The sequence below is a fragment of the Patella vulgata genome, chromosome 3 (assembly GCF_932274485.2).
Source record: "Patella vulgata chromosome 3, xgPatVulg1.2, whole genome shotgun sequence".
Taxonomy (NCBI): domain Eukaryota; kingdom Metazoa; phylum Mollusca; class Gastropoda; family Patellidae; genus Patella; species Patella vulgata.
In genome coordinates this window covers 46,548,708-46,564,531 of record NC_065881.2, presented here as the reverse complement: position 1 = coordinate 46,564,531, position 15,824 = coordinate 46,548,708, and the positions used below count along the sequence as shown (strand labels likewise).

General features: G+C 37.4%; 1 protein-coding gene across 2 annotated transcripts in view; it reads right to left on the bottom strand.

Moving 5' to 3' along the window:
- Positions 1-15,824, bottom strand: part of LOC126816353 (uncharacterized) — a 43,234-nt gene that overhangs the window by 16,669 nt on the left and 10,741 nt on the right. The window contains exons 1-3 of one of the 2 annotated variants that reach the window (XM_050542793.1): positions 8,686-8,813; positions 1,948-2,144; positions 1,371-1,446 (exon numbers count right to left, since the gene is read on the bottom strand). In XM_050542793.1, coding sequence (XP_050398750.1) covers positions 1,371-1,446; positions 1,948-2,144; positions 8,686-8,705 — 293 coding nt within the window. In that variant the 5' untranslated portion in view covers positions 8,706-8,813. Of the gene's footprint in view, positions 1-1,370; positions 1,447-1,947; positions 2,145-8,685; positions 8,814-15,824 lie in introns of those variants that run through there. The other variant, XM_050542792.1, reaches the window with a different exon arrangement.

Sequence of the window (15,824 nt, the reverse complement as noted above, 5' to 3'; positions counted from 1 at the left end):
CATCAAAAGACTAATAAGTTCGTCATTCCAAGTGACTCTCTGAGCAGTCTAATTTCAATCCAAAATGACAACTCAGACTCAAGACCAGAAGTCATTCTGGAAATCAGGCAGCTGTACCAGAGGGTTTTAGAGAAGGGAAGCAAAGTAGAACTTGTGTGGATTCCATCACATGTCAATATTAGAGGAAACGAGGAGGCAGATCGACTCGCCAATGAAGGTCTCAAGGACACAGCACCACTCCGCACCATAGACTACAGCACCACGGAAATCTACAGTATGGTCAAATGACAGGTCAATTCAATCTGGGAATTAAATCTCGTTGAACTTGACACATACAGATTCCGGCTGGATGACAAGATCTACACAAAGACAACACTCAATCACCCTAGAAGAGATATTTGTAGACTTATATCGAAGCTAAGGGTAAAAGAGCGGTTGCGAGACGACAAACACCAAGTCATCATCTGTGAGTGCGGAGAAGAATGTACCACCAACCATGTCCTGGTAGACTGCGAGGTATACGAGGAGGAGAGAAGGGAACTAGTGAGAACAATGGAGACCAACAACATACCATTCAACACTAAGAACCTACTCTTCCCGAGACCAGATCTGAAACTGCAAATCTTCGAACAAATCGACGCCCTAATGGACACAGTTGGACTAAGTAGAATAGTGAAGTAAGAGGGGGTCACATAGGGGATATATACCAAACTGGCTGGATAGTGGAGTAAGGGGGAGCCACGATCAGACGGACTCGGCATCTAAACACTATTCCACCAAAAACAGACACCAAACCTACAGAGTGGGATAGTGGAGTAAGGGGGGGTCACGATAAGACGGGCCTGGCACCTAAACACAAACCCCACAAAGATGACATCTACCAAACTAGCAGGTTAGTGGAGTAAGGGGGAGTTACGGTCAGACGAACTCGGCACCTAAACACTATTCCGCAAATAAAACTGATACCAAACCCAGAGAGTTGGATAGTGGAGTAAGGGGAGGCCAAGATAAGACGGGCCTGGCACCTAAACACTAACCCCAAACGATCACATCTACCAATCCAGAAGCAGACGAGATCATCTACCAAACGATATGTTTTATATTAAATAAAGGGAAGAACTTCCCACTAAACCAAATCCATGGCCTAAGGCCAAATGGAAAGATTGCAAAATCATATTCTAAAAAACAGGAAAGCTTTGAGAGAAATTTTGCCCGGACAGCGGCACTACGGCCTACTCTTATATCAAATTCCAACTGCCAAGGGATCTTTTACGTGCATGCCAATGTGTACACGGGACCTCGGTTTTTCGTCCCATCCGAACAACTAGACAGCTTTCCTTGTCAGCCCCTCCAATGTCTAGACAGTTTACCTTTTAGTTGATGTATATGGATAAAGTCCAAACAGAAATTGCCATACTTCTTTTCTAATACTTGGATCTACGCCACCTGATAAGATGTTTAGAAAACATATTCAAAAACATTTAATGATATACAGTAACAGTCTGTAACCTTTTTCATAAATCATTATTGCTTAAAATTTATGATAAAACATACCAAGAGATTACCGATAATGTAATCTAAAGATTCAATATGGCTGTCCAATAAGCATTTTCCTTTTTTAATTTAAATCTGATAAAAATAAGGGATAAAATGTGTCCTTTAGATAGCAATTCATTAACTGGAATAGACACCATCTTTGCCTTGATGGTCATGAACAGAAAAAAATGATAGCAGTGTGATATCCATTGAAAAAAGCAAATCTTAAATTTTAATCAATTTTGGACCAATATGATTTTTAGTCATTGGTAAGGCTACTTTTTGTTGTGATTTAGAAAAGTGTTAACATATTTGTGCTGCAATAAAATTGTGAAACTCACTTTATCCAATATATATAGTACACACATTGAAAATGTAAACAGATTTATAATAATTCTACAAACAAAATACCCAGAAAAATAGCTTTGCGTAAACCATTTTCATTTACTAATCTCCCATCTTCATCTAAAAAACTTTTAAATTGTTCATGTGTCAGCTGACTTGTTCTATTACTAACAGGTGTTGATTGAGTGGTGTCCAATTTAGGTGGTGTTGGTTCTACAGGAATAATATCAATAGTTTCATATGATGCATCCTCACTGCATGGTCTGAAATTTTGTTAAATATCTTATAATTTATAATCAATCATTAAAGATAAAATTATGGGAGATTAGATTAAGAGCTGGAAGTTCTCACTATAATAGTTATAAACTAGATACTGTAAAGGGAATTTGCTGAAAATTTCAGTCAAATTGATCCACTATGAACCGAGATTTTAGCGATTGAATTTTCCGCCTAGCCTCGATCATCATTACTAAAGTCGGTGGGATATAAAACATAATCTTGATTATCCATTTAATAATTAAATTATGAATGAAAGTCGAACAGCAAATCGGCACCTAATCCAATAAACATCGTAGGCTAGCGATGTCATCGATAGTTAATTATTTTGTCTGGATAAGTTATTTAATGTCTAATTAATAATTGAAATAACATTTCAGGCCTAAAGAAAGACCTGCATAATGTTAAATAGATCATCACTCGGATAGATAAAAAAAATGTGATATGGGTAGGGGGAGTGGGAAAGGCTTTATTGTAGAGGGAAGGTGTAAGAGAGAGAGAGAAATGAGGTTTAACGTCCAACTGACACAAACTAGGTCATTTCGGGACTAACACATGTTCAATTTTATTTCAAATAATTTGCTTGCATGTAGGGGCTTTTAGCAGTGGAAGGACCTGGAGAAAACCCACGAGGTTGGACAGGCAACCCTACTCCTTGTCACCTACAACCGGGGAATCGAAGCCATGCGACAGTTGACTCAATGACAGACCTTATGATACAGGGGCACATCCTAACCATTTGGTCATCCATCCCCCCTTAGAGGGATGGTATTAAAGAGAACAGAACCGCCTAAGTTTCGAAAATCACAGTTGGTGACTCGTTCTATTACATTTTAGGTCCATTTTTATAATATAAATATTAATATACCCCCTCATTTTAATGTAAGAAACTTTCCATCAATAAAAACAGGAAACACAAACTAATTACAAAAGGTTTGATGTGACAAAGTCAAAATGATGCATTTTTATTTTATTTGGGACACAATAATAGACAAAGTCTAAGGGGATAAAAATATGTTGTTTTTTTTATATCATAACAGGTATACATTGACATCACCCTGTCTGCCTGTTGGTCTGTCATTCCCATTAAGTCAATAGCTAATTCCCTATTGTTAAGAAATTGTGTCAGCAACTTCAAGGCTTTAACTACAATCTGATTTTTTTAAAATTTTAATGAGTTGTGTAGCTCACTACTGTTTGAACGACGTAGACGTAGCTGGTGGTACGCATACTCCTTGCAGTGTTTCGTTTGATTATACCTACCAGGCGCGGATCCAGAGGGGGGAGGGGCCAGGGGGTCACGCGCCCCCCCCCCCCCCGCTCAGGCTTGAAAATTTGAAGGGTCCGAGAAACTTAAATCTAAAAGCCTGAATCTGACCCAAAAATTGCGAGTTTGTATACATTGAGTTGAGTCATGACTTTCATTCCACTGTGGGCAAAAACAAATAGTCACATACAGCTCTGGCAATCAGCCAAAAACGTTGACAGCATAAATTGCCGTCGGGACTAATTGACCCCATGGCAAATCGCCTATTGACGACAGCAATTTTTTAATACCGTACTGTATGAAAATATAAGTTTATTGAAATTTAAAGAGTTTTATTAACGCTGTTCGCCTGTTGACGTTGAATATTGTTGTGTTTGCTTTTTAATTTTATCGGCAGCGTTGATAAGAAAAAAAACCCTGGTCATTTATTTTATCAAATTTTTAAAAAAAATATAACCAGCGGCTGCCAGGCAGGATACGCCCACATTTTCGAGAGATGGATAGAGAACAAGCTAACAAGAAAGTGATTTTTCCTACAATCAAGGGCCATAATTCAGGAAATTACAATTCGATATGCGGATATATCGAAAGGAACTGAGATCTTTGTGTTATAAACTTACATTTCAAGTTTCAACAAAATCGAATAAAAATTGTGACCTCTATAGGGTCCACAACCTTGATATACCATATTTTTACGCTATTTGAGAACGAACGGCGGCCATTTTGTCTGTCAATTTTGGGGCGATTTTCACAAAATTCAAACTCAACTGTCCTTAGGGTGGAACGGTAATATAATAATACGTTTTTTTAAATCGGATAAAAATTATGACCTCTAATGGGTCCACAAGCTAAAAACATGATTTTTCGTACAATCAGGGGCCATAATTCAGGAAGTTACGGTCCGATATGGGCAAATATTGAAAGGAACCGAGATCTTTGGGTTATAAACTTATATTTCAAGTTTCAACAAAATCGGATAAAAATTGTGACCTATAGGGCCCACAACCTTGATATACCATATTTTTACGCTATTTGAGAATGAACGGCGGCCCTTTTGTCTGTCAATTTTGGGCCGATTTTCATAAAATTCAAACTCAGTCGTCCTTAGGGTTATAAACTTATATTTCAAGTTTCAACAAAATCAGATAAAAATTGTGACCTATAGGGCCCACAACCTTGATATACCATATTTTTACGCTATTTGAGAATGAACGACGGCCATTTTGTCTGTCAATTTTGGGCCGATTTTCATAAAATTCAAACTCAGTCGTCCTTAGGGTGTAACGGTGATATAATAATACGTTTTTTTTAATCGGATAAAAATTATGACTTCTATAGGGTCCACAAGCTAAAAACGCGATTTTTCGTACAATCAGGGGCCATAATTCAGGAAATTACGGTCCGATATGCGCGAATATCGAAAGGAACCGAGATCTTTGGGTTATAGACTTACATTTCAAGTTTCAACAAAATCGGATAAAAATTGTGACCTCTATAGGGTCCACAACCTTTATATACCATTTTCTTACGCTATTTGAGAACGAACGGCTGCCATTTTGTCTGTCAATTTTAGGCTGATTTTCACGAAATTCGAATTCAGTCGTCCCTAGGGTGTAACGGTGATATAATAATACGTTTTTTTAAATCGGGTAAAAATTATGACTTCTATAGGGTCCAGAAGCTAAAAACGTGATTTTTCGTACAATCAGGGGTCATAAGTCATGAAGTTACGGTCCGATATGCGCGAATATCGAAAGGAACCGAGATCTTTGGGTTATAGACTTACATTTCAAGTTTCAACAAAATCGGATAAAAATTGTGACCTCTATAGGGTCCACAACCTTTATATACCATTTTCTTACGCTATTTGAGAACGAACGGCTGCCATTTTGTCTGTCAATTTTAGGCTGATTTTCACGAAATTCGAATTCAGTCGTCCCTAGGGTGTAACGGTGATATAATAGAACGTTTTTTTAAATCGGATAAAAATTATGACTTCTATAGGGTCCACAAGCTAAAAACGTGATTTTTCGTACAATCAGGGGCCATAATTCAGGAAGTTACGGTCTGATATGCACGAATATCGAAAAGAACCGAGATCTTTGGGTTATAAACTTTCATTTCAAGTTTCAACAAAATCGGATAAAAATTGTGACCCCTATAGGGTCCACAACCTTGATATACCATATTCTTACGCTATTTGGGAACGAACGGCGGCCATTTTGTCTGTCAATTTTGGGCCGATTTTCACGAAATTCGAACTCAGTCATCCTTAGGGTGTAACGGTGATATAATAGAACGGTTTTTTAAATCGGATAAAAATTATGACTTCTATAGGGTCCACAAGCTAAAAACGTGATTTTTCGTACAATCAGGGGCCATAATTCAGGAAGATACGGTCCGATATGCACGAATATCGAAAAGAACCGAGATCTTTGGGTTATAAACTTTCATTTCAAGTTTCAACAAAATCGGATAAAAATTGTGACCCCTATAGGGTCAACAACCTTGATATACCATATTCTTACGCTATTTGGGAACGAACGGCGGCCATTTTGTCTGTCAATTTTGGGCCGATTTTCACGAAATTCGGACTCAGTCATCCTTAGGGTGTAACGGTGATATAATAGAACGGTTTTTTAAATCGGATAAAAATTATGACTTCTATAGGGTCCACAAGCTAAAAACGTGATTTTTCGTACAATCAGGGGCCATAATTCAGGAAGTTTCTGTCCGGTATGCGCAAATATCGAAAGGAACTGAGATCTTTGGGTTATAAACTTACATTTCAAGTTTCAACAAAATCGGATAAAAATTGTGACCTCTATAGGGTCCACAAGCTACAAATGTGATTTTTCGTACAAACAGGGGCCATAATCCATGAAGTTTCGATCCGTTACATGCCAATATCGAAAGCAGCCGAGATCTTTTGGGGATAAACCTATATTTCAAGTTTCGTCGAAATCGGATAAGAATTGTGACCTGTAGAGAATCCACAAACAATTGTGGACGGATGGACGGACGGACGTCCGGACGGACAGGGGCGACGGCATAATACGTCCACCTGAAAATGTGGGCGAATAAAAATATGCTAGCGGAATTTATAAGATTTTTTAAAAAATTTGATACATAACATATTCACCGCTTATGTTTTATTATTATTATTATTATAATTATTATACTTGAAGAGAATGTCTTATTAGGTGAACTTGGAACATGCCCTTACCGCGAAACAGTGGAAGGTAGGCCTACTACAGCGATCGAGAGTGCAGGTAAAATACTTCCGACAGGTCGTCATTCGTAAGACTTTTTTATACACGCATTTAAAACAATTGCTGCGTGAGACGTAACCCCACGTGTGTTTAAAATCGAGTAATTAGAGATTAACAATAAACTAAATTCATCATCAATCGATTTATTTAATTAGCCTAATTGTCAAGGAGCCTAACCGTCGAATTCCCTTTCTTTCGTTTCTCCTTTCGTTTTCTCCTTTTTCTCGTACACCAAGCAACTATTGCAAGCTATATTATTTATTTTTATGCGCTGAAAGTAAAAACAGTAAACCAAGTCTATAGACTTTTCATCTGTGAAAGTTTGTGCTCTGGAAAACCCCGACCAACTTTCCTATACTTAAATGGACTGGTTACTCTAATACTAATAGTAAATTGATACTGCTAATAAAGCTTGTTAAGAACAACCATAATATGGTATCTGAAGATATTTTGTTCGTCACCTGTGAAGAGAGCATTCCCCATCAACATTTTAAGGACATTTTATGCGATTTTATTGGCGATTTTTAGACCTGTAATTTTGGAATTTACGTTCCGGAAATACGTCAGAATGCACCAAATTGAATCTAATTTACCAAATTTATCTGGGGGAGGGCCCCCCCCCCCCCGACACAACGTTTAGCGCCTTCGGCGCTACCGCAATTAGTTAAGCAATTCTCCAACCTAGACCCCCCCCTGCAAAAAATCCTGGATCTGCGCCTTCCTAATCCCACAAAACACTGCTTTAACGAAGGCACATTTCTGTTTCAAATTATGACTGGTCAATGGTCCGATTAACAACCAATAGCTAACTTCGTTACAAAAGCATTACGCTTAAAACAGAGCTCCAAATTGGACCAAATATGTTTACATTATAACGTTACGTCATCACTCACGATTTTATTATGCCCAATCAACCAGTGCATAGCAGAATATTGCAGACAAAAACTAATTGTGTGACAAACGAGGCTATCAAATCAAAAACAATGTAAACAATGCTGTTTGGAGACGAACATACTTTCACCGTTTTCAATACCTTAAATTTCTGTCCAAAGTTTTAGGGATTAAACGAAGGGCTTTCATGTTGCTGTACTTGGGATAGATTTGATTGAACAGGAAGAATAGACAAACTCCCTCAAAAGCTTAAGTATCAGAAGCCAATCCAGCAATGGCCAGAGAGGGATTTCTCGGGCTATTGCTTCAGGAATATGGTGGTATGTGGCAACCCGAGTTTAATGAAAAGTGGCTGTTAGCACTGCATATGTATGACAGTGTTCTGTTTGGCAACACATGTAGGTTAAGGCATCCCCCTGTGAAATTTGAAACTTTCATTGTTTCACATTTTGACTTCATGAGTTTTTTAAGTTGTTCTGGTTTCTTATAATATATATAGACTCGATGTTAACTTTCACTAGAAGTAGAAGACCTATATGCTATCATGAGAAAGTTATATTTTTGCAATCTTATGCTAACTGTGATGTGAAGAGATAAGATAGTTGTTGCAGTGCTGTTGTCATCCACCACCATGCCTTTTTAATATATTTTTTCACCCAGCAAAGCGGAATTTATTTGCTACCATAGCTCTAAAGACACTAAATAAAGTGAATTTATTCAAACTCAGAGTCAGAGTATATCAAAATACTCTTATTTTATTTACTTCTCTGTAATTTTACAACTACAAAATATATAGGCCTGCTACATCATACAAGAAACATAAAATACTATGGGTAGGTCTATATAAAACTGATCATCAGAACAATGTTATGATGATGATGTCATGTAATTGTAATCCAATAAGCTTTTAAAATGTTTAACTGAGTTTGAGATAGATTGAGTAATATGTAGGTCTAAATAAATAGTAACAACATGATCATAACATGGATAGCAAAAGCAAATTCATCCTTGAAATGGTCACTTTATAGTCTTCCAACAACAAAATGTCCAGAGATGTCAAACTACTATAGGTTATAAATATTATAAAATAAAATATACCTCTGAACAATAAACGACATAGCTCGCTGTCTGCTTCCGTATTGGAGTTACCGTTCCCTGCTGTGAACCGAATGCAGAAATAGGATATCAGCATCAGTGATTACGACCACTCATCCACCACTGATGTTACAACCGCGATGCGATAGCTTTCCTTCAACCATAGAAATAGTATTCTATGCTTCGATTATAGAACTAGAAATACTATTAGTTTTCTAGTTCTATGCTTCAACACTGTAAAAGGTTGGCATGACATAACTTTGAGGTCACGTCTAATTTTGTTTTATATATTGAAACATCACTGTGAAACAATCGATAAAATGCAACTAGACTATACATTAAAGCAAGTTTCATTAGCACTCGGTGTTGATTAAGATACAAGTAAAAACAAAGCCAATCCATAACAATCCAAATGGGTTATTTACATAGTCGTATCAATAACTTTCAGCAGGAAAAAAGTTAATTTCGAGGGTTAATTAACTCATCCCTAGGAGTGAAGTGGGCGGCCAAGCGGATATTTACTGCTGATTAGTTTGACAAATCGAGCGGAATCTCTCATTCCAGCCATCCGTATTCGAAATGAAGTTAGCACACATATTCCTAGCGCCAATAAAAACCTGAAATGAAATGAGAGAGAGAGAGAGAGAGAAATGGGGTTTAACGTCCAATCGACACAAACTAGGTCATTTCGGGACTAACATATGGTTTAATTTTATTTCAATAATTCGCTTGCGCGTAGGGGTCTTTAGCAGTGGGAGGAAACCGGAGAAATGAAATGAAATGGGGTTTAACGAACGTCCTACTGTTCTGCTCCTAACCTGGGCTAATGAAGACGGGCATACGCCATAAAGTGTGCTATGAGGGAATTTTGCCCTGGCAGCGGCGCTACGGCCTACTCTTATATCGAATTCCAACTGCCAAGGGATCTTTTACGTGCACGCCAATGTGTACAATTAAGGGACCTCGGGTTTCCGTCCCATCCGAACGACTAGACAGCTGTCCTTGTCAGGCCCTCCGTCCTGTATCATTGACCAATAAAAACTTAGATATAATTATCACGAAAATAATTGTTACCTTTATATTAGAAAATAACATTTAAGACATATTAATGCAAAGTTTTTATGTAGGCCTAATAGACAAAAAAAACAAAAAAAAAACACACCCAAAATATTACCGTAAACATACTAAAATATCGCACACTAGGCTAACTGAGCACGCAGAAAAGGGGTACGCCCACGCTGCATCAAAACGCACCGAACCCAGCTTTGGTGTCAAAATGTTTTATTTTATTTCACAGAATCAAGGGATTAATAAACTATAACTAGACTGCAAAATTCGAGAAGCCTCCTTACGGTAAACATACTAAAATATTGGGGAATCGGGTTAGGCTAGGCTCACTGCGCACTGCGCACAAAATAACTTCCAGACTAAGCTTTGGTGGCTCCAAGATCTTTATTTCACCAAATATACACAACAAAATACTTGTTTTGTTTTTTTTTAACTTCGTTGGTTTGGAAACCAACTGCAAAGCTAGGGTCTAAAATCTATTTATCGATTGTAAAGGTAGATAACTGGGTAGGTACACATTTCAATTTTCTGCAAAATATCGAATAATCGTTGTAGTAATAACACTAATGTGCTGTTATTTGACAATATTAAGTTGTTATTGGACCATATTTGGTAGTATTTGATGAGAATTTAGTAGAATTGGGTTATTATTTGCTTGTTTTGGGTGATATAGGGAGGCAAATGGAACAGCCAGACATCGGTATCACATTTGAAGTACATTTCCCGCAATATAACACTCTATTTTTGAAAAAAAAATCAACTGATATGTCCATTATGCATCATTATGTTGTAATATTGGGTAATATGTGGTGATATAGAGGTGGTATTGGGTAGTACTGGGTAAATCGTCCCGCCGAAATTAAACAGCAGTGAAGTGAAGTTTTAATTCGTTGGTAGGGAGTCAAAAGGTCGTATCTCGCATATTTTGCGAAATTCACTTTTCTGCTTCTTCAGAATGAGAATTTTCGTGCGCATCTTTTCATCTGGTAGTCGTATTTCTAAGCCAATAAAAAGAGATTTTATAGACATTGTTTCAAAATGTCGTATATGGGGTGTTCCAAAAAAAAAAAAAAAAAAAAAATTATTAAGAGTGAAAACGTCGTATTTTCTTGAAAAAATCAACTTTGTGTCTAATATAACCAAAGCATTACAATCAAACGAAATATAGCCAGTATTGTTTTATGGTTAAATACGTATTACTGAAATTATAGTTGAGCCTCTACAGTGTGAAATCTATGAAATTGAAGTAGGTAAAGGTGAATATTTTCCTGAGATACGTCTTTGCTGTATAAAATTACAAATAACCAGCTTTCACTCCTTATTTCTGCACTTTGAGCTTGATATGTTCGGATCGTTACATACTGTTTAAATGGCTACACATACATTTTATAAATAAATATTTTTGAGAAAAGCTTCAGAAATACGACATTTTACATACGACATTTTGACGTGACGGTTTTATAAGACATTTTGATTCTTAACCTCTTGGCTAGTTTTGGCTCTCCTGGAAAATTTGGCAAAATCCAGATACGACCTTTTGACTCCCCACCGACGAATTCCTTTTTAAATTCCTTACCATGAAAGCACTGCAGTCGATGGTACTTTTCTGTGATGCTGAACTGGACAAATACATGTATATGCATAATAATACCAAGGTTGTAGATACTCTAGATGTCACAATTTTGATCCGATTTTAATGAAACTTCCTTTCGATAGTGGCGCATATCGGACCGTAACTTCTGGGATTGTGGCCCCTGATTGTACGAAAAATCATATTTTTTAGCTTGGGGCCCTCTAGTGGTCACAATTTTTAATGATTGTAAAAACCGTCCAAAGATATAAGCGTTACACCATAATTGTGGTTGAGTCAGAATTTCGTGAAAATCGGACCGAAACTTGTCGTCAAATGGCCTCTACCCTTTACGCGTAAAGGTATGATACAAAGGTTGTGGACCTTCTAGATTTTTAGATTTTTAAATATCACTATAGTTCATGCATGAGCTCGTTTGGTGTGCACCCGTTCTTGAATTATGCCCATGCCTTTCACACAAAATGTGAAATATGAATGAAGTTTGCGAATCTTCCAGAGGCGACAATCTTTGTCCGATTCATTAGATGAAAATTAAACAATGTGTTAAGGATCAAAAGTTCTTGGATGAGTTTCCCTTTGGTACGCATCAGACCTTCCATTTTAGAGCAATAGCCCCTGCTATAGAATGTGAAAAAAAAACTCTACCCCGTCGTGTTTTAATTACCTAATCTGTCATAGTTATAATGGAAGTCAGATGTCCCAGAATGAAATATTTAAGATCGACACTCGTAACCGAGGGACTCTTAACCCACGGATTAGTATAGTGCATAGCAGGGGTTTTCTTCTGAAAGCCTACGTTCTACTTTTAGAAGTCTCACTTCTATGTTAAAATCAACGTATCTAAATAATTTGAATAAAGGAGTACTTGCAATCAAGTTATTGGTGGGGGGGGGGGGGGCTACCTCCCTACTCCGCCGGGCCTGTTACCAGGTTTTAAGGACGGTGGATTGTAGATGATCCAGTGACATTGAGCCATAATCATATGATCAGTAAGATGACAACACAAGCCAAAATTGGTTACCATTATATCTTTCAAATTAACAATGGATAGAATGTTAGAATGTACACTATATAGAGATGTTAAGCATGGCATTGTTCGACGGGTGGGTCTATTCACTGTCGACTATCTTTAAATGACCGCGGATTATCACCCTTTTCTTCCTTGGTTGGTTACTTGAACATTCCTCGTGGCAAATTGGTTATTTTAGTCAAAAATATTTTAGGAATCAGGCCGCGCTTATTCCCACCTGTATTTAGGAGCCGATCAATGTATGTAAACATTTGGAAGTTGTAATGGAAGATTACATATATTGTAGGCCAAAAATGGGGTCCCAAAACTAAGAACATATAGGAAGACAGCAAGTGAACATTTCTGCTCGAACGTATATAGGCATATGTCGGTGGTTGGCATGTGCAGTCAGAATTATCCTGGATTGTCTGGAGTGCCATAATCCTGTTGTAATCTATGCCATCTTCCCCTTCAGGGATTTCATTATGGAAAGCATGACGGTCCCCTGAACAAGGACACCGCCAGACATTAAAGTCTTCTCCATAAAACTTCTAAATATTTCTTCTTGTGGTTCTTTTACATGATAATAATATGGATAATAGATATACCAAGTTTATGGTAATCATGGTAGCCCACAAATCTATACGATGATCTGCTCCTAAATACAGATCTTAATAACCGTGGTCTGATAACTGCAAAATTATAGGCCTACACGACTTATGACCCTTCCCTTCGGCTATGCGGCGAGGGTGAAAATCCGATTTTGTCACAAAAACATTATGAATTTTGACCAAAAATACCCCTTTTGACAGGTATGTTCAAATAATGAAACATATAGTAGTAATGGTGATGATCAGTGATCATTTGAAAATAATCGTTAATCATTGGTGAAAAAATGCTGCTTTGGTTAGACTGATATAATAGCTTGCCATGCCAGCCCATACATTTATACACTTCTCGGCTACTAACTCCTGAAGTCAAAATAATTGTTGTCAGATTCTGTAAAATTATGCATAAGTTTTCGCCTCTTCCCTACGATTTTGTCACAAAAACGTTATGATTTTAACCATGTGACACGAAGAACGCTCAAATAAAAAAATATAGTACTAATGTTGATAGTCGATGGTGATTAAAACTCTTGAATATAGTCGTTGGTCATCAGTAAAAGAAGAAATGAAATGAAATGAAATGAAATGTTGTTTTATGGCACGTCAGCTCCAACCGGGCTATATTGCGCCAAACATATGGTGTAATGACTGACAACGGTAAAAATTCGATCTAATATTCTTGAAATGCTTGCACTCAATCAAAATGTGCTTAACTGTCAAAGGAACATGACAGTGTTCACATTCTGGTTGAGGCTCTCGCTTTAAAATGAAAATATGAGTTAAAAAAGTATGACCAATGCGAGAGCGACACAATACAACTTCATCCCTCCTGTTGGTTCTGAAGGAGCTTGGCCACACTCCTAAGAGAGGCTTAATGTGATGAAGTTTATTTGTGTCTGCAAGATCCCAAGACCATTGCCAGCGGTCATATATAAACAAGTTAATGGACGATCTGAAATCGGTGAAAGGTAAAAGAAATTGTGACATGGGAAGATCTAAAGCAGACTTAGCAGCTAAGTCTGCTTGATCATTCCCTTTAATATCAACATGACTGGGGAGCCAGCAAAGGACGGTGTCCTTGCCGTTAAACTCGTGTGATAGTAGCAGACGATAAATGTCTGCTACTAAAGGGTGTACAAGCTGCTTATTATTTATTGCCTGTAAAGAGGACAAAGAATCAGTAAATATAATGTGTTTTAAAGATGAAGAGGATTTAATGAACTCCAAAGCCTGAAAGATGGCCTGGAGTTCCGCAGTAAATATGGAAGCAGCAGGAGGAAGACGAACAGAAATGGTCTCAGATGGCGTGACAGTAGCCGAAGCTACTCGATCGCCATCTTTGGAACCATCTGTATAAATTGGAGCATAATCACCATATTTAGACCTTAACTCTCTGAAGAGAGACTGAAACACTCTGGAACTAGTATCTTTCTTTTTGTTTTTTGTAAGATCGAGATCGATCTTGGGAGGAGATAAAGACCATGGTGGTGTCTCAAAGAAAGGGGTATTCGCAATACTGTCTTGACTGATACCAGCCCGAGACAATAGGGGTTGAATGCAAATACCGAATGGTGAGTAAAAGAAGAACCGCATGGAAAATACTGATTCTTACATATTTTCAGAATATTGTAGCACACTAATGGGTTTAGTGCCGGTTTGATTTTTTTCTTCTGACAAATATACTTGAACGAATGCCCTTAACCACACCAAGCAATTCAATACCAGTCCCGCCAAGAAGCAGCTACACACGTTTTATAAGAATGACATAGTTTTCAACATATGTAAAATCACCACTTTAAGATAACTCACAGAGAATTTCACACGATTCATTCATTCCCAAACGACGGCAGGATTTTAAGTGGACCACCTGGCCAATCATACCTGATCAATATCAAAATTTTAGGGTCACAACATTTCGAGTAGGAGCATTTTGAAATCGGGGTAAAAAATTGGTCGAAATATGGCAAATTTTGACCAAAAACAACAATTTCCAGTTATACCGGAAGCTGTCATTTCAATTTTTTTTTCACTGCATCATGTGACTTCAATCACCCAGGAGTCCCCATAGACCAAGTAAGATTGAAAATTGCTGACCCCAAGGGTTATGTTTTTTTTTTTCAATTATTGCATGGTCCAATTTTGACTTACAAAGTTATAACGGAAGTTGTTATTTCCAGATTTTTTCACTGCATCGTGTGACTTCAATCACTTAGGAGCCCCGATTATAGACCAGTGGTTCTCAATCTTTTGCCAACGGCACACCTTGGAACACATGAAAAAAATATATATGAAAAATATTTGAATTTTGCAAAATAAAAACATGGCAAGTCAGACGGCATACACCCATTGAAAGAGACTTATCATAGACACATAGAATGACTCAAAATAAATAAAGAAAAATACAGCTATGAACTTATAAGTTGACACGGTCAAGTGAATACTCGGTTGGGATCATGTGGTTTTTCGCATTTTCTTAGTGTACCGTTCAAAATTCCGCGGCACACTTATAGGAAGATCTCGCAGCACACCTGTGTCCCGCGGCACACGGTTGAGAATCACTGCCATAGACCGAGTAAGACTGAAAATTGCAGATCCCAAGGGTTATCGTTTTTTTTTTCAATTTTTGCATGTTCCTCTCGTGGACTTGGGGGGGGGGGGGGCGAATGATTAGCATGTGCGCTGTATCATAAGGTCTGTCATTAGGTCAACTGGCGTGGATTTAAAAATATTTTCGAACCCTCTGGACAAGTAAAATAGGATGTAATGGATAAATATTCTAAGTATTATATGTTTAAAAACATATAATACTTAGAATAAGGCTATTATTTAAAAACATATAATACTTAGAATAAGGCTATTATTTAAA